Source organism: Symphalangus syndactylus, chromosome 8 (genome assembly GCF_028878055.3).
Source record: "Symphalangus syndactylus isolate Jambi chromosome 8, NHGRI_mSymSyn1-v2.1_pri, whole genome shotgun sequence".
Classification (NCBI taxonomy): Eukaryota; Metazoa; Chordata; class Mammalia; order Primates; family Hylobatidae; genus Symphalangus; species Symphalangus syndactylus.
The window spans coordinates 47,479,627-47,505,490 of NC_072430.2; the positions used below are offsets into that span (position 1 = coordinate 47,479,627).

Consider the following 25,864-nt stretch of genomic DNA (forward strand, 5'->3'; position numbering starts at 1 on the left):
GCCCAGCCTGGTTAGATTGTTCTTGTTTGCAAATGAACAGAAAACCCAATCGAAATGGCCTAAACTGGCTGGGTGCGGTGGTACATGCCTATAATCCCAGCACTTTGGGAGGCCAAGGTGGGAGGATCACTTGGGCCCAGGAGTTCAAGACCAGCCTGGGTGACATGGCAAAAAGTTACAAAACATTGGCCCGGTGTAGTGGCATACACCTATAGTCCCAGCTACTCAGGAGTCTGAAGTGGGAGGATCGCCTGAGCCTGGGAGGTCGAAGCTGCAGTGAGCCCTGATTGTGTCACTGCATTCAAGCCTGGGTGACAGAGTGAGACCTTGTCTCAAAAAACAAAAACAAAACAAAAATGCCTAAACTATAAGGAAAGGTAAGTTCGTTCATATCACAAGGAGCCCTGAAATTGGGCAGATACAGTGTTGGTTAATTCAGTGACTCTACAATTCAGTAAGGACCACAGCTTCTTGCCATTTTTCTGCTTGGCCATCCCAGACATGCTGGCTTGGTCCTCAAGCCGGTCGCCCTCATGGTCCCAGATTGGCTGTCTTAGTTCTAGTGTTATATTCAGACATAAAATATGCAGTAGAGAGAAAAGGATTGTATCTGCCCCATGACTCTTTTTCAAGGAGAGAAAATCTGTCCCAGAAGTCCTCCAATGGGCTTCTCATTTCGGTGACCAGCCTGGGTCGCATGCCCACTCCTAATGAAATCTCTGGTAGAGAAGTGAAATTGCCATGATTGGATTAAACTAATCAGGATTTACCCTCGAGCTTGAAATAGAGTTCACCTTTCCCTTAGGGGTGAACCGGGATTTTGTTCTTAAGGAAGAAGTGAATGAATTTCAAGTGTTAGGGTAATGCTATCCAAGTGTTTTATTGTACAGTAAAACTGTTTTCAGCATCACTCCCCTTATACATGTATTATATTGTCAGAGAAAATATCTCAAGGCTCAATAGTTGCTTTTTTTTTTTTTTTTTTTGTAGAAATGGAGTCTCACTATATTGTCCAGGCTGGTCTTGAACTCCTGGTCTCAAGTGAGCCTCGCTCTCCCAAAGTGCTGGGGTTACAGGCATGAGTCATGACACATAGCCTCAATATTCACTTTTTATGAAGTACATCATTAATGACGAGTGAATGTAAATCCATACTTAAGCACTTTTGTGGCAAACACTAATGGTTGGCTAATTTAGCAGATACTCTTAACTCCCTTCTCTCTTGCTACTGCTGCCACAAAGACTAGAAAGCCAAATAGTCACTCTCAGCCTCTTTTGCAGCTGGAGGTGACCATGTGATCCAGCTCTGGCCAACAAAATATATGAAAAAGTTTTTGAGGTGCTTTGGGGAGTTTTCATGAAAAATAGGTTAAAGGTGCAGACATTGCCTTTTATTTCCTTCCCACCTTCTTCCTACCTTCAGTGCCGATGTGATGGCTGAACGTCTTGCAACTGTGAGAGAAAGGCCAAGAGAATGGCAGAGAAGCTGGCCCTCATTTCTTTATGTGATTAGCAATATCGTCAGCTGCCTGCTTTCAGATCTCTAGATACACGAGAAAAATAAGCCTCTGTGTATATAAACATGCCTGTAATCTCAGCACTTTGGGAGGCTGAGGCAGGTAAATCAGCTGCGGTCAGGAGTTTGTATAAGCTGCCATAGTTGGGCTTTCTGTTACTTGCAGCTGAATACCTTTCCAAGTTTTCTTAATTATTTCAAATGTGGAGGGCCAACTCCTTGTTAGGTCTGATTAGATCATATTTGTTCCTACCTATTGTAATAGAGTTAACACGGCTCTTATAGGGGCAGGGAAAATGTCAGCACTTCTTTTCCTTGTTGTATGCTTGTACTTGCGCTAATAGTATGACTTGCAGCTTCTTTGCAGGAAACGTTTGGAGCCATGTATGCAGTCTATGAGAGTTAACTTGTTAAAACTAGATATGTAATCTGTATGCTCATTTCACAAGATGTAAACTACAATGCACCACAATACCCTGAATGTGACATGGGAGAGTGTCATTGTCACTTCCTCCTCCAAATTGTGGCACTCAGAAACCCTCGTGTGATCATGACATAACATCCCTGGCATCCAGGGTAAGTGAGGGTGCCACTGTCAATATATGTATTGAAACTAAGGAAGACTTCATTTTCTTTTAATTATTTTAGAGAAGAAAACCCTTCAAGAAAAAGTTTTACATGTTTATTCCCCATGGCCCAAAGGGGCAATCATGTGTGTCCCGAGGGTGCCCATGCCCCTCTTTGGAGACGATTGAAGTTGACCCACAGTGTCTGCTCCAGTGACCTGGATGGCAGGTGCCCTGCTCTAGACAGCCATGTGCAGGAAGCCACCTTCCAATGGATAAAGGCAGGCGGTCACAGGGGAGAAACGGGGATGGCATTTAGTAATGTGTCAGGGTAGAAGTGCTATTGCCTCCAAAAACAAAAATGATTTTTCAAAAATGTGCTGATATTCATTTCCTGCAAATGTAATATTCTTCCCAGAAAACCTCCATAAGGTAGAAATTTTATATAATCTATACCAGGATTGGAGGAGGGTTTTGAGAGCATCTAATTGCACACCCTCATTTTACAAATGGGAGGTTGGATGTCTTGGATTAATTGTTGGCTCTTCAGGATCACCCAGGCCTTCAGATCCCCAGCCCAGAGGCTTCCCATTGGCTGCCTCCTCTAAGAGGTTACTTCTCTTCTAGAGGATACTTGATGTGGGAAGTGTGGATAAAGGGCAAAGGAAAGAGAAAATCAAGAGAGTGCCAGCTTGGAAGTGGTTGAAGGCAGCAAGAAACTAGGCTTGTTGGCCAGTCACAGTAGTTCATGCCTATAATCCCAGCACTTCGGGAGGCTGAGGCAGGAGGATCACTTGGGGCCAGAAGTTTGAGACCAGCCTGGACAACATACCAAGACCCCACTTCTACAAAAAATAAAATTAGTTGGGCATAGTGGGACATGCCTGTAGTATCAGCTACATGGGAAACTGAGATGGGAAGATCACTTGACCCCAGGAGTTTGAGGCTGCAGTGAGCTATGACCTCACCACTGTACTCCAGCCTGGGCTACAGAGCAAGACCCTGTCTCTAAAAATAAATGAAGAAAAGAAAAGACCTGTTACTTTGCCAAGTCCTTAGGTTGAGAAACTCTGAACTTGTTACGTTGGACTAACCAGACTTCCAGAAAAGAAGAGTTCTTAGGAGACCAGCAGTTACCACCACTTCCAGAAAAGAAGAGTTCTTAGGAGACCAGCAGTTACCAAACAGCTGAGTTAATCCCTTAAGAACTCATGATAGAAAATCTCTGAGTGAAGATTCTTGGGACCTAGAATATAGAGGAGCTCAATATATTTACTGAATGAATGAGGCAATGGAAGAAAGTCACTTTAAATTTTTACATTTTTTAGGGGATGCTAGAAAAAGCACTGCCCTTGATCTCAGATACAAGCTGAACTTCCAGTTACAAGCTGTGTGACCTTGGGCAAGTCCCTCAAACTATGTGGGTTCCATTTTTTTCTGTAAATCAAGGAAAGATATGTGAATACAGAAAAGAGAAGTCAATGTGAAAGTGCATGGTATATAATGGACTCAGTAAGTGATGGACAAAGCAGAGTCCTTTGTTTCATATCTTAAAGGGGAAAACAAGGGTGAGACTCAATACCAATAGTGCAAAACCTCAGCAGATTGTCACCAAAACCCCTCTAGCCCCGCCTTCTCCCAGAGCCTCAGCCCACTTTCCCATTGGAATTTGCAAGCCAGCTCGGAGCATGCTGCCATCTGCTGGGAAGAAGATAGACGTGAACACCAAAGCATCCCTAACACCAGGCCACAGTGGGGAGGGAGAAACCTGGAAAAGGAAAGGGTAGGGATCCAATTTCCTTTCGCTGTGATTCTCTTGTCCTTTAAGACATCCAGGGCCCTCCCCATTGGCCAACAATTTGTCAGAAGAATGAGATTTCAATCAGTTTTTCTCCTGAAAACTGGTAGAACATTATCCAACTTTAAAAAGGAAGGAGATTCTGACATACGCTACAACATGGATGAACCTCGAGGACGTTATCGTAAGTGAAACAAGCCAGGCACAAAAGAAAGACCAATGCTGTATAATTCCACTTATATAAGGTATATACAGTAGTCAAAAATCATAGAGACAGAAAGTAGAATGGTGACTGCCAGGGGCTGGGGGTTAGGAGAATGGGGAGTGTCTAATAGATACAGAGTTTGAGTTTTACAAGATGAAAAAGTTCTGGAGAGTGGTTGCACAAAATGTGAACATATTTAACACTACTGGCCTGTACACTTAGAAATATATACATGTGTGGCTGGGCACGGTGGCTCACACCTGTAATCCCAGCACTTGGGGAGGCCGAAGTGGGTGGATCACGAGGTCAGGAGATCAAGACCATCCTGGCTAACATGGGGAAATTATGTCTCTTCTAAAAAAATACAAAAATTAGCTAGATGTTGTGGCGGGCGCCTGTAGTCCCAGTTACTCGGGAGGCTGAGACAGGAGACTGGCGTGAACCCGGGAGGCGGAGCTTGCAGTGAGCTGAGTTTGTGCCACTGCACTCCAGCCTGGGGGACAGAGCAAGACTTGGTCTCAAAAAAAAAAAACAAAAATAGAAATATATATGTGTACATGTGTGTATATATATATATGTATTTTGAGATGGAGTCTCATTCTGTTGCCCAGGCTGGAGTGCAGTGGCACAATCTCGGCTCATTGCAACCCCCGCCTCCTGGGTTCAAGTGATTCCTGTGCCTCAGCCTCCCAAGTAGCTGGGATTACAGGTGGGTGCCACCACACTCGGCTAACTTTTGTATTTTTAGTAGAGACGGAGTTTCACCATGTTGCCCAGGCTGGTCTCGAACTCCTGGCCTCAAGTGATCCACCCACCTCAGCCTCCCAAAGCGCTGGGATTACAGGCATGAGCCACCGTGATCAGCCTCTGTACACTTAGAAATATTAATAGTTAAAATGGTAAATGTTAGGTTGTATGTATTTCACCATAATTTAAGAACCAATAAGTGAAAGAGATAAGCACGTGGTAGACGCTTGACTTCATGCAATAGAATCACAATAAATACGCGTTGAATGAAGATGGAAAGAAGTGGCTAGGCATGGTGGCTCACACTGGTAATCCTACACCTTAGGAGGCTGAGGCAGGAGGATTGCTCAAGCCCAGGAGGCTACAGTGAGTTATGATTATACTAGTGCACTCCAGCCTGGGGGACCGAGCAAAGCCTGTTTCTCAGAGATGGAAAGAAGTGATGCTGACTGATGGTCTCAGATACAGGGTGAACATGACAAAAGGCATCTTTTCTTTACCAGAAAAGCCTTCCAAGCAACTATGATTAGTCACAGTTACCTTTTCTTTGAGGTGATAAATTAGTTATCTTTCCTGTTCTCATCTCAAAGCAAAAATATATTTTCATAGAGAGTTCTAAGGATGGCATGGCATTGAGTTCTACCTGAGCCAGAACCTGACATCCTGTATGTTCTCGATCACTGGTAGCAGTGACAGCCAATTTTCTGTTGATTTCAGGGATGCAAGGTCCCAATCATAGAACTTCAGAACCACAAGGGCTCTGAACAGCCTGTAAGATTGAAGGGATTTCTCTCCCGCTTACTAAAAATGCATAAATACAGTAAACATTTTAAATAGTGACTTTTTAGAAGCCACAGGAGCCAACCAGTGGCAAAGCTGAGCCTTCCCCCACACCCACAGCAGCAGACAGTGTGCAACAACTTCTTCCCCTTGGTCTCGTCTTGCCACTGGAGTCACTGCTCTGCAAGGGGGAAGGCTCTCTTTGTGGACACTCCAAGGCCCACCAGCCACAGCTTTTGCCAGGATTACAAGGGGAGGCTGAGTCTGTTCATAGTGGGACTCTCAGCCCAGAGGCAGGTGTCAGATCCTCCAGGGGAAGGGTGGTGGAGTGCAAAGACAGCATGAGCCCCCAAATGCAGCTGGCTCTGCAACTGCCTGGATGTCTCCTGGAGCCCCTGCTGTTCAGCCCTTGTGAGCAACTCTGACTCACCCCAACTTCCCTGCCTGACTGTCAAGTCTCAACCAGAGGCAAACTCAGAGTTGACAGTGACAGGTAAAGTTCACCACAAGGGATTTGGTTATTAAGGCCCCCATCCCCCAGGACTCCTGGACTTAAGAGTATTTCCTGTATTTCCCATGAACACCTTTAACCCAGTAAGATGGAGTGGTGAAGTTCATTTCTGGGTCAGAAGAGCTGTTAGCCATGGGTGGAAGCCCATGTCCAGGGAAGGGAATGGGAGATGGGATGTGCAGAGTCAGGAGAACTGAACCCGGGGTTGTTGACACCACAACCTTCCACACCCACTCGGAAGTTTGAATAACCAGTTTCTCCCAGTTGCTTTGTGTGTCTGGGAGTGGCTGTCTTTCAAGAGGTAAAAACAACCATTGTAATCTCTCCTAAAGCCTTGCAAAAGACATCCCTCCACTCCTGTTTGCCAGGGGTGGGGTGAGATAAGAGAAGTCAGCTGCAGAGTTTCTGACTTTGGAGAGACCTTGCAAGGCCTGGGGGTCTGAGAAGTGTCAACATGGCTGATTGCAGAAGCACACGGTTCCACAGGGACTGCTGGACTTTATCTGAGGGCTCCAGGATTATTTTGCCCAGTGGGTTTATTTACCTTCCTATTGGATAAAATCTGACACACCTGGACTGGCTCCCTGAGACTTGAGCAAGTTTTGTTCCACTATCATCATTCATTGTGGACTCCAAACACAGGCTGCTCAGACTATGCTGAGCTGGGTGGGCTTGGAGTGGGTTGGGGGCAAGAATTACATTCTTCCAGATGAATAGAGGGAGTGGATCCTTTGCAAGGACTGGGAGCTGGGGAATGGGTCAGAACCCAAGTGTTTCACAGATCTCTTGCTTCATCCATTAACATCATTGATGGAAAAGCACGCAACCGAACAGCAGGAGAATCCAGTCATTACCATTTCTCACTCATTTCTGGCTCTCCTTTATATGATTACTAAACAAAAGCATACACTTCTCCACATCAGAGCAGGTAAAACTGTCAGTTTCCAGCAGGGATACTGAAACTAGCAGGCCATAAAGCTAGGTATCCTGGCTGGGCATCATGGTACGTGTCTGTAGTCCCAGCTACTCAGGAGGCTGAGGTGGGAGGATCAATTGAGCCCAGGAGTTTGAGGTCATAGTGAGCCATGATCACACCACTGCACCCCAGCCTGGGCAACAGAATGAGACTCTGTCTCTTAAAAACAAAAACAAACAGGAAAACAAAACAAACAGGAAAACCTCACCAAACAAAAAACCTAGGTATCCTTTGTCTCCCTGAGGCTATTCCTGCTGGCACAGTCAGTTCTGTTCCTTTAGTCTGTGCTAAAATCAGAAGAAAATCTAGCTGATAGTCCTTGTCACACAGGGACAGCCAGGACCTCAGGGCTGGAATACAGATTTTTCAATTAATTATTAGGAGGTGCAGCAGTGGGGAGCACTTCCTCAAATGTAGAGAAGCACGTGCAGGAGTATGTATTAGAGACAGGACAAGCAGATTCCATAATTCTACATTTGGCCTGCAGGGAGCAACATCTCTCTAGCAACGACCACACCACATACTTAAATAGATACTGCAGGAAATGCATTTAATTGGCCAAGGAATAAGAGTTTTGTTTTTAAAAATTTAAAAAAAATTACATCAACATATTTCCACTAAGTAATTTCCACTCCTACATATTTTGATACAGAGATGTTGCTATTTTTCTATTTACAGTGCTAGGTACATAGTGAGCTTTTAACAAATAAACACTTATGGATTGTTCAGTTGGCTGAAGATAATTCAGGCTTGCCTGAGGCATGGAAAATACAGGGTGAGAATAGGAGGAAGTACCAATTGGTAAATGTGCATGGAAAAGCACTGCTACAGTTTGAATGTTTGTTCCCTCCCAAACTCACACTGAAATTTAATTACCATCCCAGTAGTTTGCAAGATTAAAAAAAGAAATTTGATTGCCATTGTAACAATATTAAGAGGTGGGACTTTTTTTTTTTTCTGAGACAGTTTCACTCATGTTGCCCAGGCTGGAGCACAATAGCACAATCTCGGCTCACTGCAACCTCCACCTCCCAGGTTCAAGTGATTCTCCTGTCTCAGCCTCCTGAGTAACTAGGATTACAGGCACCCACCACCACACCCAGTTAATTTTTGTATTTTTAGTAGAGGCAGGGTTTCGCCATATTGGCCAGGCTGGTCTCAAACTCCTGACCTCAGGTGATCCGAAAGAGGTGGGACCTTTAAGAGGTGATTTGGCCGTGAAGACTCTCCCTTATGAAAGGATTAATGTCATTATCAAGATGGGGGGTTTGTTATAGAAGAATAAGTTTGGCCCCTCTTGCTCTCTCACCCTCTCTTTGCCTTTCAACCGTGGGATGATGCAACAAGAAGGTCCTTGCCAGATGCCAGCACCTTGATATTGGACTTCTTAGCCACCATATCTGTGAGCCAGTACATTTCTGTTCCTTATAAATTACCCAGTCTCAGGTATTCTGTTATAGCAGTACAAAGCAAACGAAGACTAGCACTTTTCTGTCTGGTTAATAGCTTGCCCAAGAAAAACAAATGCATTTGAAAATTTATGAAAGATCTCTCTAAAAGCAAGCCATGATTCTTTTTAAAAAAGCAAACAGTAATCTCGGTTTTATAAATATTCCCCTTCAATTCAAAGTTCATCCTTCATATGTATTAGAGAAACAAGTTCCAGGTTTATGCATGTCATACATGTTTAAAGTTTTACGTTTAGACTCAGCCCTGTCAAATGCATTTATTCCAAACTGACTCAGCCCTCTCCCCAGCTAGATTCTGCAGAGACTGTATGAAGCCACCAAAGTCCACCCATCACTGAAAGGAACCACTGAGATTAGTTTTGGCAGGAAGCACTGAGCAAAGAGCAGGGCAGCCCGGCCTGGGCTTGGCCAGCCTAGCAGCAGATGTGCATGTGTTCTTAGAGGCAACGATGCTCCTCTTCCCACAGAATAGGTTGTGGGCTCCCAGGTTCTTGCACCTTTTGCTGGGACTTGCCCCGAAGCCATCTGTCTATCTCTCGGAACTTTTTGGTTTTCCAAGCAGCAAAGAATGAGCACCTTTAATGCCAACAGTGTCCAAGAGCACCCTGATCCCAGGTGGACCCCTTTTCTGGAGGCCAATAGGCTCAGGTAGCTTTGGAGGGTGGGCCTGCAGGGAGAGGGGCTGGTCAGTCTGTCTGTCCATGAGTGAGGGACAGACACACCCCTCAGCCCCCTGGAGGGTGTTGGTCTTCCCCAGAAGCTGCAGACTGGTGTTTCAGCTTCACTCCCAATGACACTGAGCCAACCAATGACTACTGGCCTCATCACAGGCCCAGGGTCCCCATCTGCCGGAGTTCATGGTCACATTGCTTCACAGGCTGAAATCTCTGCAGGGAGAGGAGGCAGCAAGGTGACTGAAGCAGGGGCAGCTGGGAAGGAGACACTGTGATCTCTCAACCAGCAGGAACACTGCCTCCCTGCCCAATCAGGAGTACATAATGCAGGAACCAGAGTGACTTTCCTTCACTCCTGAGTTTGTTTTCCTTGTGTTTGTTTGAGACAGGGTCTTGCTCTGTTACCCTGGCTGGAGTGCAGTGGCACAATCTCAGCTCACTGCAGCCTCAACCTCCCAGGCTCAATCAATCCCCTCATTTCAGTCTCCCAAGTAGCTGGGACTACAGGCATGCACCACCATGCCCAGCTATTTATTTTATTTTTTTATTTTTTGTAGAGACAGGGTTCTGCCTTATTGGCCAGGCTGGTCTCAAACTCCTGACTTCAACTAATACTCCCGCCTCAGCCTCTCAAAGTGCTGGGATTACAGGCGTGAGCCACTGTGCCCAGCCCACTCCTGAGCTTGTTACATGTCCTCTGGGGGAGCCCCCAGCATCACTGCTGGCCCCAGCTCCCAGCCAGGGCCCTAGGTGCACAGGCAGGAGGGACATGGTGCCATCATTCTACCCTTGCAGGGTGCCGAGGCTGTGAGTCAGCTCACCAGAGGAGGAGGGGAATCAGTGGGTGGCCCCACGGCCAGAGCCTGAGCTCAGGAAAAGCAGCACTGTGGCGGGTGTGTGGCATGTCAGGAGCCCAGAAGCTGCTGTCCTAGGCCCCTTTCCTCCTACAGCATGATGTGGTGTAAATGAGGGGCCTCAGCTGAGGGACATTTTGCTGAGTGTCAGAAGCAAAGGGAGGGTTAGGAAACCCCGGGGAAAAGGGAATGTCAAGGTGCAGAGGCGAGGCCTTTCTACATGAGGACCACGGGCAGGGCAGCAGAGTCCCAGAGAGGTCCAGTGGGCACCAGGGAGGGCTACCATCTTCCTCAGTGGGGCAGGCCCTGCCTGATGGCACAGTGGTAGACAGCACCCCGCCACCCCACTCCCTAACCAACACAAATCACACACACAACCAGGTCCTGTCCTCACCTCACCATGACAACCAGCACCCAGCTCGGGCCTGCATGGCCCTGGTGTGGACCCAAAGGTGGGGTGTGGGGTGAGGATGAGGAAGGCAGCGTCCATGTCCTTTGAGGGCAAGGCTGGGCCCCAAGTGGAGCTCTGGCCCAAAGGAGACGTAGGCTCCAGACCAGAGAGGCCAGGAGCTGGTAGAGTGAGGCCTCCCTCTGCCACCCCTTCCCCTCCTCCGCCCATCCAGGGGAGACTTGGGAAGCAGGGGAGGAGCGCCCATCACTTTCCACCCCGGGAGAGGGCCAAGGGGACTCCGGGCTGGGTGGCCATGATGTGGTAGATGGATTCCCGGAAGCGCTGGTCCCTGCTGAGCCGCTTGGCCACCTCCTTTAGCTCCTCCATGTTGTTGGCATCCAGCTGGGAGGTCATGAAGGACTGGGACGGCTTCACTGGGGAAACAGGAGCCCGACAGCCCTGTGAACAGTGCTCCCTCCATGAAGGCCTGGCCCTGTCCCCAGCCTCACGCCACCCCCTCACTCCCTTATGTGTGCCAAGCTTCTTCCAGCCCCTTCCCACACACCGGCTTCCACATCCTTTGAGAAACCCAGGGCCCTGAGAATTCACCCATTTGCCCAAGGATGGTGGGGCCAGGTTCAAGGCCGCACTATCCAGCCTCAGAGCTGGGCCAACCCTTCTGGCTCCGCATGTTGCCCTCTTCATGCCTTGTCACCACCCCACCAGGGCACGCAGACAGCAACACTCACTGTCATTCCAGGAGGTGCTGGACCGGCGCCGGTGGAAGCGGCAGCTCTTGATGCGGCGAGTGGCTGCCTTATGGATGTACACGGAGTTCTTCATGATCACAGGCATCTTGGCCTCCAGCTCGGCATTCCGGATGCACTCCTCAAAGAACCCTGTGGTGGCAGGGCCAGGAAGGGTGTGGTTTGACTGCATCCTTACCCCCAGCCAGTCCCTCCCCTCCAAGGATCCTGGTGAGATTGAGTGGGAAATATTTTGACCCCGTCCCTTGAGATTCCAGAGCCACCTGCTGAAGGGGACTTTCTTGGCCTTTCAAGCCACAATCTGCAGCCATCTCAGGGCAGGTCTGCTGAGAACAGAGCTCTGAGCTTTTGATAAACAGAAGAAGCTCCTGGCTTTCCCCTCACCACAGATCCAACAGCCGCAAGAAAGCAGTGGCGCTGAGATGCCTGCAGGCAGGTAACTGGAGAAGAAACACTTCGATATCCAGGGAGCACCTCATGCATAGCAGACCGTGTGTGGGTTTTCTGGCTCTACAGGGCCAAGATCCCATCTGGGGCTGAGTGCCAAAGTTGGGGGCCGGGGCCTAGAGGCAGGGCTTACTTTTCAGATGGCTCACATCAGCCCGCATCCTCTCCTCCTTCTCCTTATTCCGCACCTTGGAATTCAGCCCCTGTTCCAGGCTTCGCAAGGCCCCCTCTGCCTCCCGGAGACGCCTCTCCAGGTCCATGCGGACCTTCACTTCAGCCTGAGGTTGAGGAGAGGGAAATGAGAAGGAAGTCATGTCCTGGAAGTAGCTGCCATCTTCCCCGGAAGCCTTCCTTGGTCACCCCTGGCTCAATGGGCGTGGATGGGAGTTATCCCATCTTGCTTCTGAGTCTTACCCTTTGAACCAGATGGACTGGGCTTGGCACCTGCACCCAGCAGGTGTCTGTCAATGATGCAGCAGACTTGCTGCTTCCCCTCATGGTGGCTCCATCCCCCATGCCTGGCCGTCTGGTCAGACTGACAGAGATAATTCATGCAGCTACCCGGTAAAGTGCAGGGGTGGGAGGGGAGTCTCCAGGGAAGGGGAAGGGCCCTGGCACCAGCTGCCCCCAGCAGGCCAGGTCGCACCTTGAGCTCCCGCTCAGCCTGCTGCTTCTCTGCCGTCAGCTCCTGCAGCGAGTTCTGCAGAGCCTGGGACTGGCTGGAGTAGAACTCGCGCTCCTCCTCCAGGGCCCGTGAGCGCTCCTCGTTCTCCTTCATTCTGCGGGGACAGAAGACGCACTTACTCAATGCTCACTCGCCAGATGGGATTGCCAGTGGATGGACAGCTCCTCTTAGAGACCTGGACTGGAGAAACCTTGAATCCCAGGCTTCATGAGCCCCTGAACTTTGTGGGTCCAGGCACCCAGGGGATGAGATAGATGGTGTGGTCAGTGCTGGGAGCCCTAGGTTTAGAGTCAGAAGACTGGAGTCCTGGGTCCAGAGCTTGCTAGTTCTGTGACCTCAGAAAAGTCATATAACCCCTCTGAGGCTCCGTTTCCTCATTTGTAAAAGGGGGCTTAAACACTTGCCCAGCCTGTCACAAAGCATGGTGACAAGGACCTAATAACTCTGCATGGTTCACACCATTGCACGAGATAATTATCAAGCCAGCTTCGGGGAGTGAAAGTTCTCTTCCCACTTTCCTGGTGGGGAAACAGAGTCCTAGGCAAAAGGAAGTGGGTGAGCCCTACTTGGTCAGTGCCAAGTAGAACCCAACAGTCCGGGTGTCCATTTCGAGGAAAGTCCCCAGACCCCAAAGCCGATGGTGTCCTCCGGGGTCGGGGCTCCCTCACCGCTTCTCTGCCAGGAGCTTCTCCTCTAAGAGCTGCTGCATCTTCTCCTCGATCTGCCGGAGGTTGCTATGGAGGCCCCCGCTGGGAGGGGGCTGCTCACTCTGATTGGCCAGTGTCTGCAGGTGGTTCTCGTTCTCCTCCAGCATTTCCAGGGTTTTCTTCTTCTCTATGGAGAGTTCCTGGCATGGAGGGAGGGAAGGAAAAGAAAAGCCCAACTTAGGTTCTTCAACGTGGCTGCCCTCACCTGCTTTTCCGTTCGGGGGAGTGACCCACTCCTCTCTCAGTCCTCTATGGCCGCTGAAATGTCTTCATTCTTCTCCAGAGCTAAAAGGCCCAGATCTCTTCCACAACAGGGCAAGGTTACTCCTCCATCAAGAGTCATAAAGGAACCCAAAGTGCCTTCCAGTGGAGACGGCACCTACTAGAACAGGGTCGCATGACCTTCTGGGGTCCTGGTTCCTCCAGGGGTGAATGAGGAGACGTAGTGGGCTTACGTGAAAAATACCCAACAGGAACCAGCCCAAGAACAGATTTAGATGCTCTCACAAACAGAGCGAAGCTGTAGTGAGCTATGATTGCACCACTGCATTCCAGCCTTGGCAACACAGCCAGAACCTGTCCCCCCATGCCCCCCACCCAACCAAATAAAAAAAAAGATGTCCTGTCCATTTATCAGACTGGGATCTTGTACTAAATGGCATTACACAGAAGCAGAGTTGAAAATATCCATGGGAACGACCTCCCATGATGTGAAACAGGGAAAGATAAATGAATAAAGGCCCCACAAGCTCCAAGGCTCCAGTCAGTCAAGGGAGACAAGAAACCTTTGCAGCCTTGATGATAATTCATGGATACAGCACAGGTATGGGCCATACACCATATGTGCCAGGCTCACTCCAGGGGATGGGCTTGGAGAGACCACGAAGACACAGTCTAGTGAAATTCACAGTTTGGAAAACACACCTAGCGTGTTAAGTCCCATAAAATATGTACAAAATGCCATGGGAGCCAAGAGCTCAGAGTAGATACCTGCCTTGAAAATCAGAGAAGCTTGACTGAGGAGACATTTGAGCTGAGACTTAGAAGGGTGAATAGAAGTTCTCTAAGCAGAGAAAAGGTGGAAATGATACACTGTGTAGAAGGAACAATGTGGGCAAATGTATGGAGCAAGAAAGAGCTTGCTTTCTTGGGGTACCTGAGCTCCGTGGTTTGGAGCAGGGGTTGGGAGTCTTTGTGCAGGGCATGGAGGAGCAGCAAAGGGAAGAGTGAGGAGAGAGGGAAGGGGAGACCAGGGCCAGAGTTTGCACTTGCTTGCCATGCTAAGGAGTTTGTACTTTGTCCTTGAGGCATGTTACCTCCCCTCCCCATCCCAGTTTCTGTAGTATCAGATGATGGTGACCTGGCAGTTGATTTCCCTTTATGTTCAATGTCATTCAGGAGCAGCTAAGTGAACAAGACACAAGAAGGAAGCGGTGGGTGGCTCCACTGCCCACCTTAACCAATCCTCTATCCGGTATAAAAATATAAGCACTGGAGGTGGATTTCCTGAGGCCATGGTAATAGCAAGGACAAGCCTGAATTTGTCCTTTTGGGTCTGAGAACAGACACTTCTTGCTTTGGGCCTCATGCCTCGGCCAGAGTTTTCAATGATCCATAGAGAAGAGACCCTTTAGATCAGCACCCCTCCATGCCCATTTCTCTTACAGATCACCCCCTGGGGAAACACTGCTAGAAAAAAGTGTCATGTGATCCAACCAACCGGCCTGCCACCTGGTCAACTAATCCACCAGCAGCCCCTCACCTCCAGCGTCTGCTGCAAGGACTCCGTGAGGTGCCTCAGTTCCTTTTTCTCTTGTTCTACACCCTTAAGGCATCTTGCAGTCAGTTCCAGCTCCCTGTGGGGACAGAGGGCTGGGTATGGCAGTGCCCACTCTCCCCACCCCCCACCAATCACCTCTGCACATAGAAATGCTTTTGCTTCACTTCCTGATGGGGCTCAGGAGGGCTCTTGAATGGCCAGCCCCTCTGCACAGCTGGGCCCTGACAGCAGCAGTAGGGGCCTGGAGCTGAAAGGAAGTCCTGGCCACATGGAGTTGGAGTCACTTGCTCCAGGTACACATGCATCTGTCACCTGGAATAAACCTAGGGCCACCCCACAGGCAGAGGGAAACACTGGAGAAACAAAGGGGCCCCAGCCTCACCTTGTCTTCTCTGGACAGCACTTGCTAGAACCCATGGTCATTCTGACATAGAACATGGCTAAGGCCCCTCTCTGGGTTAGTAACAAGCTCCTTGCTGCCTTCTTCAGAAGCTTCAGTCACCTTAGGCTTTTACACTAGTGTCCCCTCATCCTACTTGGAAAGTCTTTCCCTTCTCCTGCTCAATTTTCCAAATCCTACTCACCTTTCAAGGCCCATCTCACTCAGCCCTGCATTCAAGCCCACAAGGGTCATGCATGTGTCTCAATTCCCGTAACACAGGAAATCTGCACCATGCCTTCTAGCACCTGATTACATATTATTACACTAATGTTTCCTGGGTACGAATCTGGTTTCCCTAACCAGATCATACGTCCACTCTTCAAGGGAGTGGACTTGTCTTCTATTCCTTCTAGTACCTGGCAACATTCTAGAAGCTGAGTAAGCGCTTGGCTATTTACTTAGTAAGATCCTCTGGGTTTTTCCCTCCTCAAAATACATAGTTAATTGACACCCTTGGATAAGGTTGTTATAAGAAAACTGTTTCTGGGCTATCACTGATCACGTGTGGTGATGATAATGATGAGGATGAGGATGATGATGATGACCACCCCCACCCAAAGCCGTAGTCTCTACATTCCTGGAGGCTGCCTCAGAATCACCTGGGGGGGTTTTAAAAAACATATAGATTTCTACCCCCCGGTGCAGTGGCTCACACCTGTAATCCCAACACTTTGGGAGGCCAAGGTGGGAGGATCATTGAGGTCAGGTGTTGGCGACCAGTCTGGCCAACATGGCAAAACCCTGTCTCTACTAAAATTACAAAAATTAGCCGAGCATGGTGGCACATGTCTGTAATCCCAGCTACTCAGGAGGCTGAGGCACAAGAATCACTTGAACCCAGGAGGCGGGGCTGCAGTGAGCCGAGATCGTGCCACTGCACTCTAGCCTGGGTGACAGAGTGAGACTCTGTCTCAAAAACAAACAAACATTTATATATATACATGTATATATAGATATATACATGTATATATAGATATATACATGTATATATAGATATATACATGTATATATAGAGAGAGAGATTTCTAGGCTCTACCTTCAAAAGATTATAATTCAGTAGAAGATGATTATAATGTACAACTAGGTTTACAAACAATACATGGTACTAAAGATCTCAAATGACACATTCCCAAAAAGGACTATGTAGGAAAGACAGCAAATGTTGAGGGTCTTGGCTAACAGCAAGCACCTCTAGGCCAGCGTGTCCTGCCTGGCCCTGGGTAAGAGAGGCTTTCATGAAGGCAGGGGGCTTTGTGGCTTGGAGGGATGCTCCAATGCCTTATGCTCTAGTGGGTAGAAATGACCCCATTTATCTGGGGCAGGGGAGTCTACAGATTCTTCTGGGAACACTCAAGCCTGGAACCTTGGAGGATAGACTCAAACTGGATAGACCCAAGCCTGGAACCTTGGGAAGATAGCATCTCCGAGGTGGAGGCCTCCTCAGATCTGACGGGGAAGGTGGGCGCTGCATGCCCTAACAGTGGCACCCCCAATTCCCAGGCACCACCACAACCTCTTGATCTGCTCCTGCTCCATTCTCAGCTCCTGCACCACCTCCTCGAACTGCTGCTTCTCGGCCTCCAGCACCTGGTTAAGGCGCTCAAGCTCCTGAAGAGACCAGAGAGGAAGAGAAGAGTCACAGGTAGCAAAGGACCCCTGAGATCAGGATCCCCCAATCTATCCCAAGGGACCCTCTGGGATTAGCACAGCCTGGGTCATGTGCTACACCAGACTGGGAATTAAGTTCTAAGGCCCGCTGGCCCCACTCATTGACATGTAGTCCTGACAAACCCAAAATCCATGATGAACTGAGCCCACTGAAAACACATTTTGCATGCTGAAGACTGGGTTTAGGAACACTCCCAACATTACTCCCTGTGGCTGGAGGAAACTATAATTCTAAATGTCTACTCTGCAGGGCAGCTCCAGTCACTGCCATCATCAGGCAGGTTGGCTGTCCCTCACACCCGGAGGAAAGAGTGGTGAGTGTGTATTTCCATTCAAGATCCCTGGAGTGATGTCTGTTAGAAGTGGCAAGGAAAAGCTATTCCCAACCCAAAAGTCAGAGAATAAAGACTCTTTCTTTTTCTCGAGGTATCTGGGAAGCAATGACTCCAGGCGGCTTCAGCTTCCCTCTGCTCCGGCCCCAAAGTGGAGGAGAACTAGAAAGTGCAGGACAGGCCCCAGGGGACCAGACTTGCCCCTTCAGGAATCCCAGGAAGCCCAAGTGTTTTTCCAGCAAATATGTGTCCTCCAGGAGTCCTATTTTCCTGGGGTCCAGTGGCAGGTGGCATTGGGAGGCACATTTCATGTAATTTGGCTTGAAGCATTTTTGTGACAACTGCTTTGTTCTCCCACATTTTACACTGTAGGGGGATATTATTTCCACATTCACTTCGTTTCTCATCTTCCACCTCGAAATTCCACTCTCATTTTCACCTGGGGTCTTTGTTCCCAAGTTTAATGGAAACCCCACTGCGGAGGGAGGCTGTCTATATGGAGAAGTTGCCATGGACTTTGAGGAGATGCAAAGAAGGAATAAAATATGAGGCAGAGGAAGGAGCCTGCGTTCAAACCCTACAACCTCCATCTCTAAACTACTTACCCAAAGAGTTGCTGTATCTTTCCCTTCTAATCATTACTGGCACTTTGGGCATGGATCACAGGTTACAAACTGACCTCAGTTTTTGCCAAATGTTGTCACCACCAAGACTGCTCGCTGCTCACTGGTATTATTATTATTAATATTATGTTTAGAGATGGAGTCTCTGTCACTCAGGCAGAGTGGCACCTGTGCAGTGGCACGATCATAGCTCATTGCAGCCTTGAACTCCCAAGCTCAAGCCATCCTCCCGCCTCAGCCTCCTGAGTAGTTGGGACCACAGGCTCAAGCCACCAAGCCCAGCTCTCCCTGGCATTCTGATGCTCCTCCTGGGCACACCACATGGCCACAGTGCACCTGGTAAAGGTGAGTGGGTCCGTGGGACTAGCTAAAGCCAATGGAATGAGAGCAGAAGTGTGTTACTTCCAGGCAGTTGCCTTTAAGAGGCAATGCGTGATGTGCTATGTTCCCTTCCCCCTGTCATGGCAACCAGTGTCTATATACAAGATACCATATATAGACATAATATAAATATAATTAAAATTTTATTCTTTTTTTCTTTTGAGACGGAGTCTCACTGTTGCCCAGGCTGGAGTGTAGTAGCACAATCTCGGCTCACTGCAACCTCTGCCTTCCAGATTCAAGCAATTCTCCTGCCCCAGCCTCCCGAATAGCTGGAATTACAGGCACTCACCACCACACCTGGCTAATTTTTGTATTTTTAGTAGAGATGGGGTTTCACCATGTTGGCCAGGCTGGTCTCGATCTCCTGACCTAAGGTGATCTGCCCGCCTTGGCCTCCCAATAAAATTTTCTTCTTATAGACCCCAACCCTTCTTTGATGAAATAAGATTTTGGAGCTTCAGAAAAGTTTGAAACTCCCTATTTTATTCATTCTCAGTAGCTAACACATGATATTGGATATTGCTTATGATGATAAACCCCTTTATAGCCTCAGATTCGACAAACCTCATACGTTCCCTCTCCTCAGTGGGCTCTGCCTGCTGGGGCAGAGCCGTTTGGAGGCCTGGAGAAATTACAAGCTGTAAGCATCCCTGGGCTTACACCAGAAAAATCACAAAGGCGCCCAGCTCTTTTTTTTTTTTTTTTTTTTTTGAGGCAGAGTCTCACTCTTTCACCCAGGCTGGAGTGCAGTGGCACGATCTCGGTTCACTGCAACCTCCGCCTCCCTGGTTCAAGCAATTATCCTGTCTCAGTCTTCTGAGTAGCTGGGATTAAGGGTGCACACCACCACACCTGGCTAATTTTTGTATTTTTAGTAGAGTTGGGGGGTTCCACCATGTTGGCCAGGCTGGTCTCGAACTCCTGACCTCGGGTGATCCATCCATCTTGGCCTCCCAAAGTGCTGGGATTATAGGCATGAGCCACCGTGCACGGCCAGGTGCCCAGCTTTTATAGGTCTGAGGCCTCTGCTGCTTCAGAAATGATCACCCTGGACCCACCTAGAGGATCCACCCCATCCCTGGAAAGCCCTTTTTTGTAACACTCCAACTTACAAATATTTCCCGTTACTTAATATTACGCTGGGATATCTTTTTGTAGTTGAAAATGGGGGGAGAGTGAATGATTAAAACCCATTTCTTCCCTCCCTGGCATTTAAGTGCCTCGTGACACCAGCAGATCCCAGCTATGCCTCTGAGAAGCAGAAAGTGAATCTGATCCACCTGAAAATCATATGGCGAGACAATCATTTGGCTTGGAATAACTGGAATCCCCTTCCTTCCCCAGTAGTCCCAGATATATGCGATAAGGTGCTTTTCTACCTGAGTCCGTACTACATGTGCCCGGGCAGCATTTATTGGTCCATGAAAGGGCCAGAGAAACAGGCACCCATGAATCAGAACCCTCCAGGGTCAAAGGAACTTTAAAGGCAATTAAAGTCTCCATCAGATGCTTCAATCTCCTGCTTGGTTTTCCTGCCAAGAGATGGTCCAAGCTCTGCTTGACTGACTCTTGTGACAGCCCATTTCACCCCTGAACAACCCTGATAAAAGCCTTTTCCTTACATGCTCAACCCTCTGCTATGCTCAGCACTGCCACTCCCTGACAGCTACAAATACAAAAGCATTTATGAATAATGAAGATTTTTGTTGAAAGTTTTGTGGGGCTTCAATGAGAGCATTCTGTTTCATTTAGGAGCAAAATTCCCCTCCAAAATCTCATAAGCCATCTCTGTCTCTTGCCCAAATTTTTTCTCCCTTCAGCTGCTGCCTGGCTTCCTGGGCCTTTTTCTCTGTCTCAGCTCTACTCTCTCCTGAAGCCCCTCTCCTCAGCTAGGAAGCCTGCATGTCCCTGTCACCAAAATAAGAGCTAGGGGGCCGGGCGCGGTGGCTCACGCCTGTAATCCCAGCACTTTGGGAGGCCGAGGTGGGCGGATCACGAGGTCAGGAGATCCAGACCACGGTGAAACCCCGTCTCTACTAAAAATACAAAAAATTAGCCGGGCGTGGTGGCGGGCGCCTGTAGTCCCAGCTACTCGGGAGGCTGAGGCAGGAGAATGGCGTGAACCCGGGAGGCGGAGCTTGCAGTGAGCCAAGATTGCGCCACTGCACTCCAGCCTGGGTGACAGAGCGAGACTCTGTCTCAAAAAAAAAGAAAAAAAAAAGTAATAAGAGCTAGGGAACAGCTCTTAGCAAAACAAAACACAGGCAAAGCCAAGGACAGCAGCCAAAGCCCAGCCACCCTGGGCTGCTCAAGCACCCCTAGGGGAGGAGACACCCCATTTCCACCACCAGCTCCACTTGAGCCAAAAGCTGCCTACCTCATAATCCTTCAATGGGTCTGGCTTATCCCCCTTGAGGCCATAAAACAACACTAACCTCTTTTCTCTTCAAGTATTTAAAAGAGCAATTCTGTCCTCAGGTCTCCTCTCCTCCAAGCCAAATAATTCCTTTTCACCACACTTCACAGGGCATGATTCCTCATCCTCAGTAAAACTAATTATATTCTTGAAAAGAATGCAGTGACATAGACTCCTGGTTAGGAAGACTTAATACAGTAAAGATTCTTTCCAATTAATTTACAAGCTCAATGCAATTCCAGTAAAAACCTCAGTGAGATTTTTTCTTATAATTCTATTCATTCATGCCACACATATTTATTGTCTAATATATTTCAAGCATCTGCCAAGCTATGCACTGAGGACATGAAGATAAGCAAAAACAGATGTATCCTTGCTCCCAGGGAGCTCACAGTCTAGTGCAACTATTAATAAAATCAGAGCCGGGAGAGGTGGCTCATGCCTATAATCCTAGCACTATGGGAGGCCGAGGTGGGAGGATTGCTTGAGCTCAGGAGTTCAAGAGCAGCCTGGCCAACATGGCAAACCCCATCTCTACTAAAAATAAAAATACAAAAAATTAGCCAGGTATGGTGGTACAACCCCGTAGTAGTTCCAGCTACTTGGGGGGCTGAGGCAGGAGGATCCCTTGAGTCTGGGGGACAGAGGTTGCAGTGAGCCAAGATCACACCACTGCACTCCAGCCTGGGTGACAAAGTGATGCCCTGTCTCAAATAAATAAATAAATAAATAAATAAATAAATAAATAAATAAAATCAGACCAGGATTGTAGAACAAATGCAAACATCAAATATTACCAAAATAATCAGACGAATTAGAGTAGCATTACAAACCAAGATACATGATATGCAGGACAGGGACATGGTTCTATGTAGAGCTACCCCGATGGGCTTGAGGCAGGTATGCGGTGTGAGGTTGGGGAAGATCAGGTGATTCTTTAGCTGACAGATGAAGATGAATCAATAGAAGGAAAAAGAAGGAGCATTCCAGGCAGAAGGAAAGGTAGGTATAAAGGCCCTGTGGAAACCTGCTTCCCTGAAAGAACCGAGATTGGCCCACATGGCTGGGCCCAGGGTGAGAGTGAACGTGACGGGAGGGAAGCTGGACGGGCTGACAGTGGCTATCATTTATTAAGCACTTCCTATGTTGCAAGCAGTTTGTAGGCAATCCTCCCAACAGCCCTACCATGGAGTACTACCTCAGTTCAGAGACTGCTGCCCGTGCCCTCTCTCTGTCTGCGCTAGATCCAAGGCAATCTAGACCACTCCCACTCCCCCGCCCCTCCCTGCATCATTTGCCATTTATGTGCAAACGACTCCTATATTGATACTGGTAGTCCCTACTCTTGGTTGAGCTCCATCCTCTTATATCCAACTGTTGGCTTCACATCTCCAGCCAGATATCCAAAGATATCACAAACACATGTCCAAGAACAAATTCATGGTCTTCCCCACCAGAGCTTGTGATCTTCCACTGCACCCTGTCTCAGGAAATGCACCACCATCCACTGTTTATGCAGGTGAGAAACTTGAGAGTTATGCTTCATCGCATCCTTCCCTGCTCTACTCTTTCCCACTCCACCCTCAAGTCCAGTTCATATTACCCCCTACCCTCAGCCCCCACTCTAGAACCTGCCAGGCAACTTCTCTTCATCTCACTGCCCTGCTCTGGTTCACACTGCTATTAGGTCTTGCCTGGACTAATGCAGTGGCCTCCCACCTGGGCTCTTTGCACTCTTTCTGGCCCCTCTTCATCCTTTCCTCCATATTGCAGCCAATATCACTATTTAAAATAGAAATCACTGTAATCGCAGCACTTTGGGAGGCCAAGGCAGGCGGATCGCCTGAGCTCAGGAGTTCGAGGCCGGCCCGGGTAATATGGTGAAACCCCATCTCCACAAAAAATACAAAAAAATAGCTGGGCATGGCAGTGTGCACCTGTGGTCCCAGCTACTTGGAAGGCTGAGGCGAGAGGATCACTTGAGCCCAGGAGGTTGAGGCTGCAGTGAGCTGAGATCGTGTCATTGCACTCCAGCCTGGGTGATAGAGGGAGACACCCCTCCCCACCAAAAATGGAAATCAAATCATGATACCCACCCTTTTTCCTTACTCCCTGCTCAAAACCTTCATTGCTTCTTCTTGGTCAGGAAGAAGGATCAAAAATAGAAGATTATTTAAATAAAACATCACATACAATGAATCAGTACATTGCCATTAAAATTGATGTTTTCAAAGAATGTTGAAGAACATGAAAAATGTATAATGTTAATGAAGGTGTGATGAAAAGTATAATGAAAAGGCAGTCCATAAAACTGAATATCCAATATGCTCATAATTATATTTAAAATATACCGGCCAGGCGCGGCGGCTCACGCCTGTAATCCCAGCACTTTGGGAGGCCGAGGCAGGCAGGTCACGAGGTCAGGAGGTCGAGACCATCCTGGCTAACACAGTGAAACCCTGTCTCTACTAAAAATACAAAAAATTAGCCAGGTGAGGTGGTGGGCGCCTGTAGTCCCAGCTACTCGGGAGGCTGAGGCAGGAGAATGGCGTGAACCCCACGGGGCGGAGCCTGCAGTGAGCCGAGATAGCGCCACTGCACTCCAGCCTGGGCGACAGAGCAAGACTCCGTCTCAAAAAAAAAAAAAAAAAAAAAAAAAATGTATAAGAATAGTACATAGAGAAAAATGGCTAAAATGAAAAACACCAAAAAGTTTGGTGACAGTTGTCTGTCAATTATGAGATTAAGGATAAATTTTATTTTCTTATTCATGTTTTACAAGTTTTCTACAAAGAGCATGATTTCTACAATTAGGGGAAAAGTTATATATTAAGGAGGGAAAAGAAAGAGAACTGAAGAACTTCAGTTTCCAGTTCAGCATGTAAGGAATTTAGAAGTTGTCACTTCATTCTAGTAAGTAAAAAGCTGAACAAGGCTGGACACAGTGGCTCACACCTGTAATCCACAAGGTGGATCACTTGAGCCCAGGAGTTTGAGACCATCCTGGGCAACATAGTGAGACCGTCTCTAAAATAAATTTAAAAACCAACCAAACTGAAAAATCAGCAAGTCTTCTTATATCATCAGAGAAGTGAGATCATAAAGCAAATTTCTATTCCCAAAATTGAAAAGACAGGCAGATTAATATAGCTTGGGTATTTATTCCTGCCCAAATCTCATGTTGAAATGTAATCCCTAATCTTGGAGGTGGGGCTTGGTGGGAGGTAGTTGGATTACGGGGGCAGATCCTTCATAAATATCTTGGGCCATCCCCTTGGTGATTAGTGAGCTCTCGCTCTGAGTACACTTGAGATCTGGTTGTTTAAAGTGTGTGGCACTTTCCCCTGCCCATGCTCTCTCTCTTGCTCCTGCTCTGGTCATGTGACATGTCTGCTTCCCCTTCACCATCTGCCATGATTGTAAGCTTCCTGAGGCCTCCCTAGAAGCTGTGCAGATGCAAGTACCATGCTTCCTGTAAAGCCTGCAGAACCATGAGCCAATCAAACCTTTCTTTATAAATTACTCAGTCTCAGGTATTTCTTTATAGCAATGCAAGAATGGCCTAAGACACAGATACAGAGAGTCACACTAATGAGGCAGAAACTACCAGCAGAAACCTCCATGGGAGCCAGTGCTGGGGTAGGAAAACCCGAACTGCAATTGACAAATTGCTGGAGGTTCAGTATGAAGAGTTAAAACTCCAGGGGGGGCCAATCTTAGGGAGGCCTCCTCACTTCTGTGAGTTATAACTCCAGGAGCTCTACCAGGTTCCCAGTGAATATAAGGGGAAAGCAGCCATTTGGAAATGCAACACAGCATTCTCTTTTTTTCTTTGTTTGTTTGTTGAGACAGAGTCTCGCTCCGTCACCCAGGCTGGAGTACAGTGGCGTGATCTTGGCTCACTGCAACCTCTGCCTCCCGGGTTCAAGCGATTCTCCTGCCTCAGCCTTCCATGTAGCTGGGACTACAGGCATGCACCACCACACCAAGCTAATTTTTGTATTTTTAGTAGAGACGGGATTTTGCCATGTCGCCCAGGCTGGTCTTGAACTTCTGACCTCAGGTGATCCACCCGCCTTGGCCTTTCAAAGTGCTGGGATTACACTGTGCCTGAGCCCATTCTGTTCTTCTTTACAAAGCCTGCCATAAACTATTATACCAGAGCCTAACCTGTTTTATCAGAGTGTAACCTACTTGGGAGAAGGGAAATACCAAATTCCAGCCCGCTGTACCGATGCTGTTCTACCTAAGGTGGGGAAAACACTGAGAAGCACTTATGAAGTTCACAGTCCAAGGGCACAACTCACCAAAAGGCTAGGACCACCACATCAGTAAACGTCTATTCACCACACCTCCTTTTACCCAATACATTGTGGCCAGGGAAAAAATAAAGGGCATTCAACAAAAAATCACAAGGCATACTAGAAGGCAAAAAACACAATTTGAAGAGATGGAGCAAGCATCAGAACCAGATCAGATATGGCAGGAATGCTGGAATTATCAGACCAGGAATTTAAACACAAACTATGATTAATATGTTAAGAGCTTTAATGACAAAAGTAGACAACATGCAAGAACAGATGGATAATATAAGTAGAGAGATGAAAATTCTAAGAATGAAAAAGAAATTGCAAAAGATCACAAACACTGTAAAAGAGTGAAGAACGCCTATGATGGGATCATTGTGAGACTGGACATGGCCGAGGAAAAAAATCTCTGAGCTTGAGGCTATGACAATAGAAATTTCCAAAACTGAAAAGCAAAGAGAAAAAAGGCTGAAAAAAAAAAAAAAAAAACCCAGAATAGAATATTGAAGAACTGTGCAACAACTGTAAAAGGTGCAAAATGTATGATGAGAATAATCAGAAGAAGGACTAGAAACAATATTTGAAGCAATGACTGAGAGTTTTCCCATATTAATGTCAGACATCAAACCACAGATTCAGGAAGCTAAGAGAACACCAAGTGAATAAATGCCCTAAACAAACCATACCTAGAAATTTCATATTTAAACTTCAAAAAATCAAAGATGAGGAAAAATATCTTAAGAAGCCAGAAGAAGAAAAAGTTACCTATTGAAGAAAGAAGATAAGAATTACATCTGGCTTCTCAGAAACCATGAAAGC

At 47.7% G+C, this 25,864-nt stretch overlaps 1 protein-coding gene across 2 annotated transcripts in view; it reads right to left on the reverse strand.

The window, feature by feature from the left end:
• Nucleotides 1-7,628: 7,628 nt before the first annotated feature.
• Nucleotides 7,629-25,864, reverse strand: part of PLEKHD1 (pleckstrin homology and coiled-coil domain containing D1) — a 47,464-nt gene continuing 29,228 nt past the window's right edge. The window contains exons 7-13 of one of the 2 annotated variants that reach the window (XM_055289009.2): nt 16,829-16,923; nt 14,856-14,949; nt 13,055-13,233; nt 12,348-12,480; nt 11,835-11,979; nt 11,237-11,386; nt 7,629-10,921 (exon numbers count right to left, since the gene is read on the reverse strand). In XM_055289009.2, coding sequence (XP_055144984.1) covers nt 10,752-10,921; nt 11,237-11,386; nt 11,835-11,979; nt 12,348-12,480; nt 13,055-13,233; nt 14,856-14,949; nt 16,829-16,923 — 966 coding nt within the window. In that variant the 3' untranslated portion in view covers nt 7,629-10,751. The remainder of the gene's footprint in view (nt 10,922-11,236; nt 11,387-11,834; nt 11,980-12,347; nt 12,481-13,054; nt 13,234-14,855; nt 14,950-16,828; nt 16,924-25,864) is intronic. The other variant, XM_063644384.1, reaches the window with a different exon arrangement.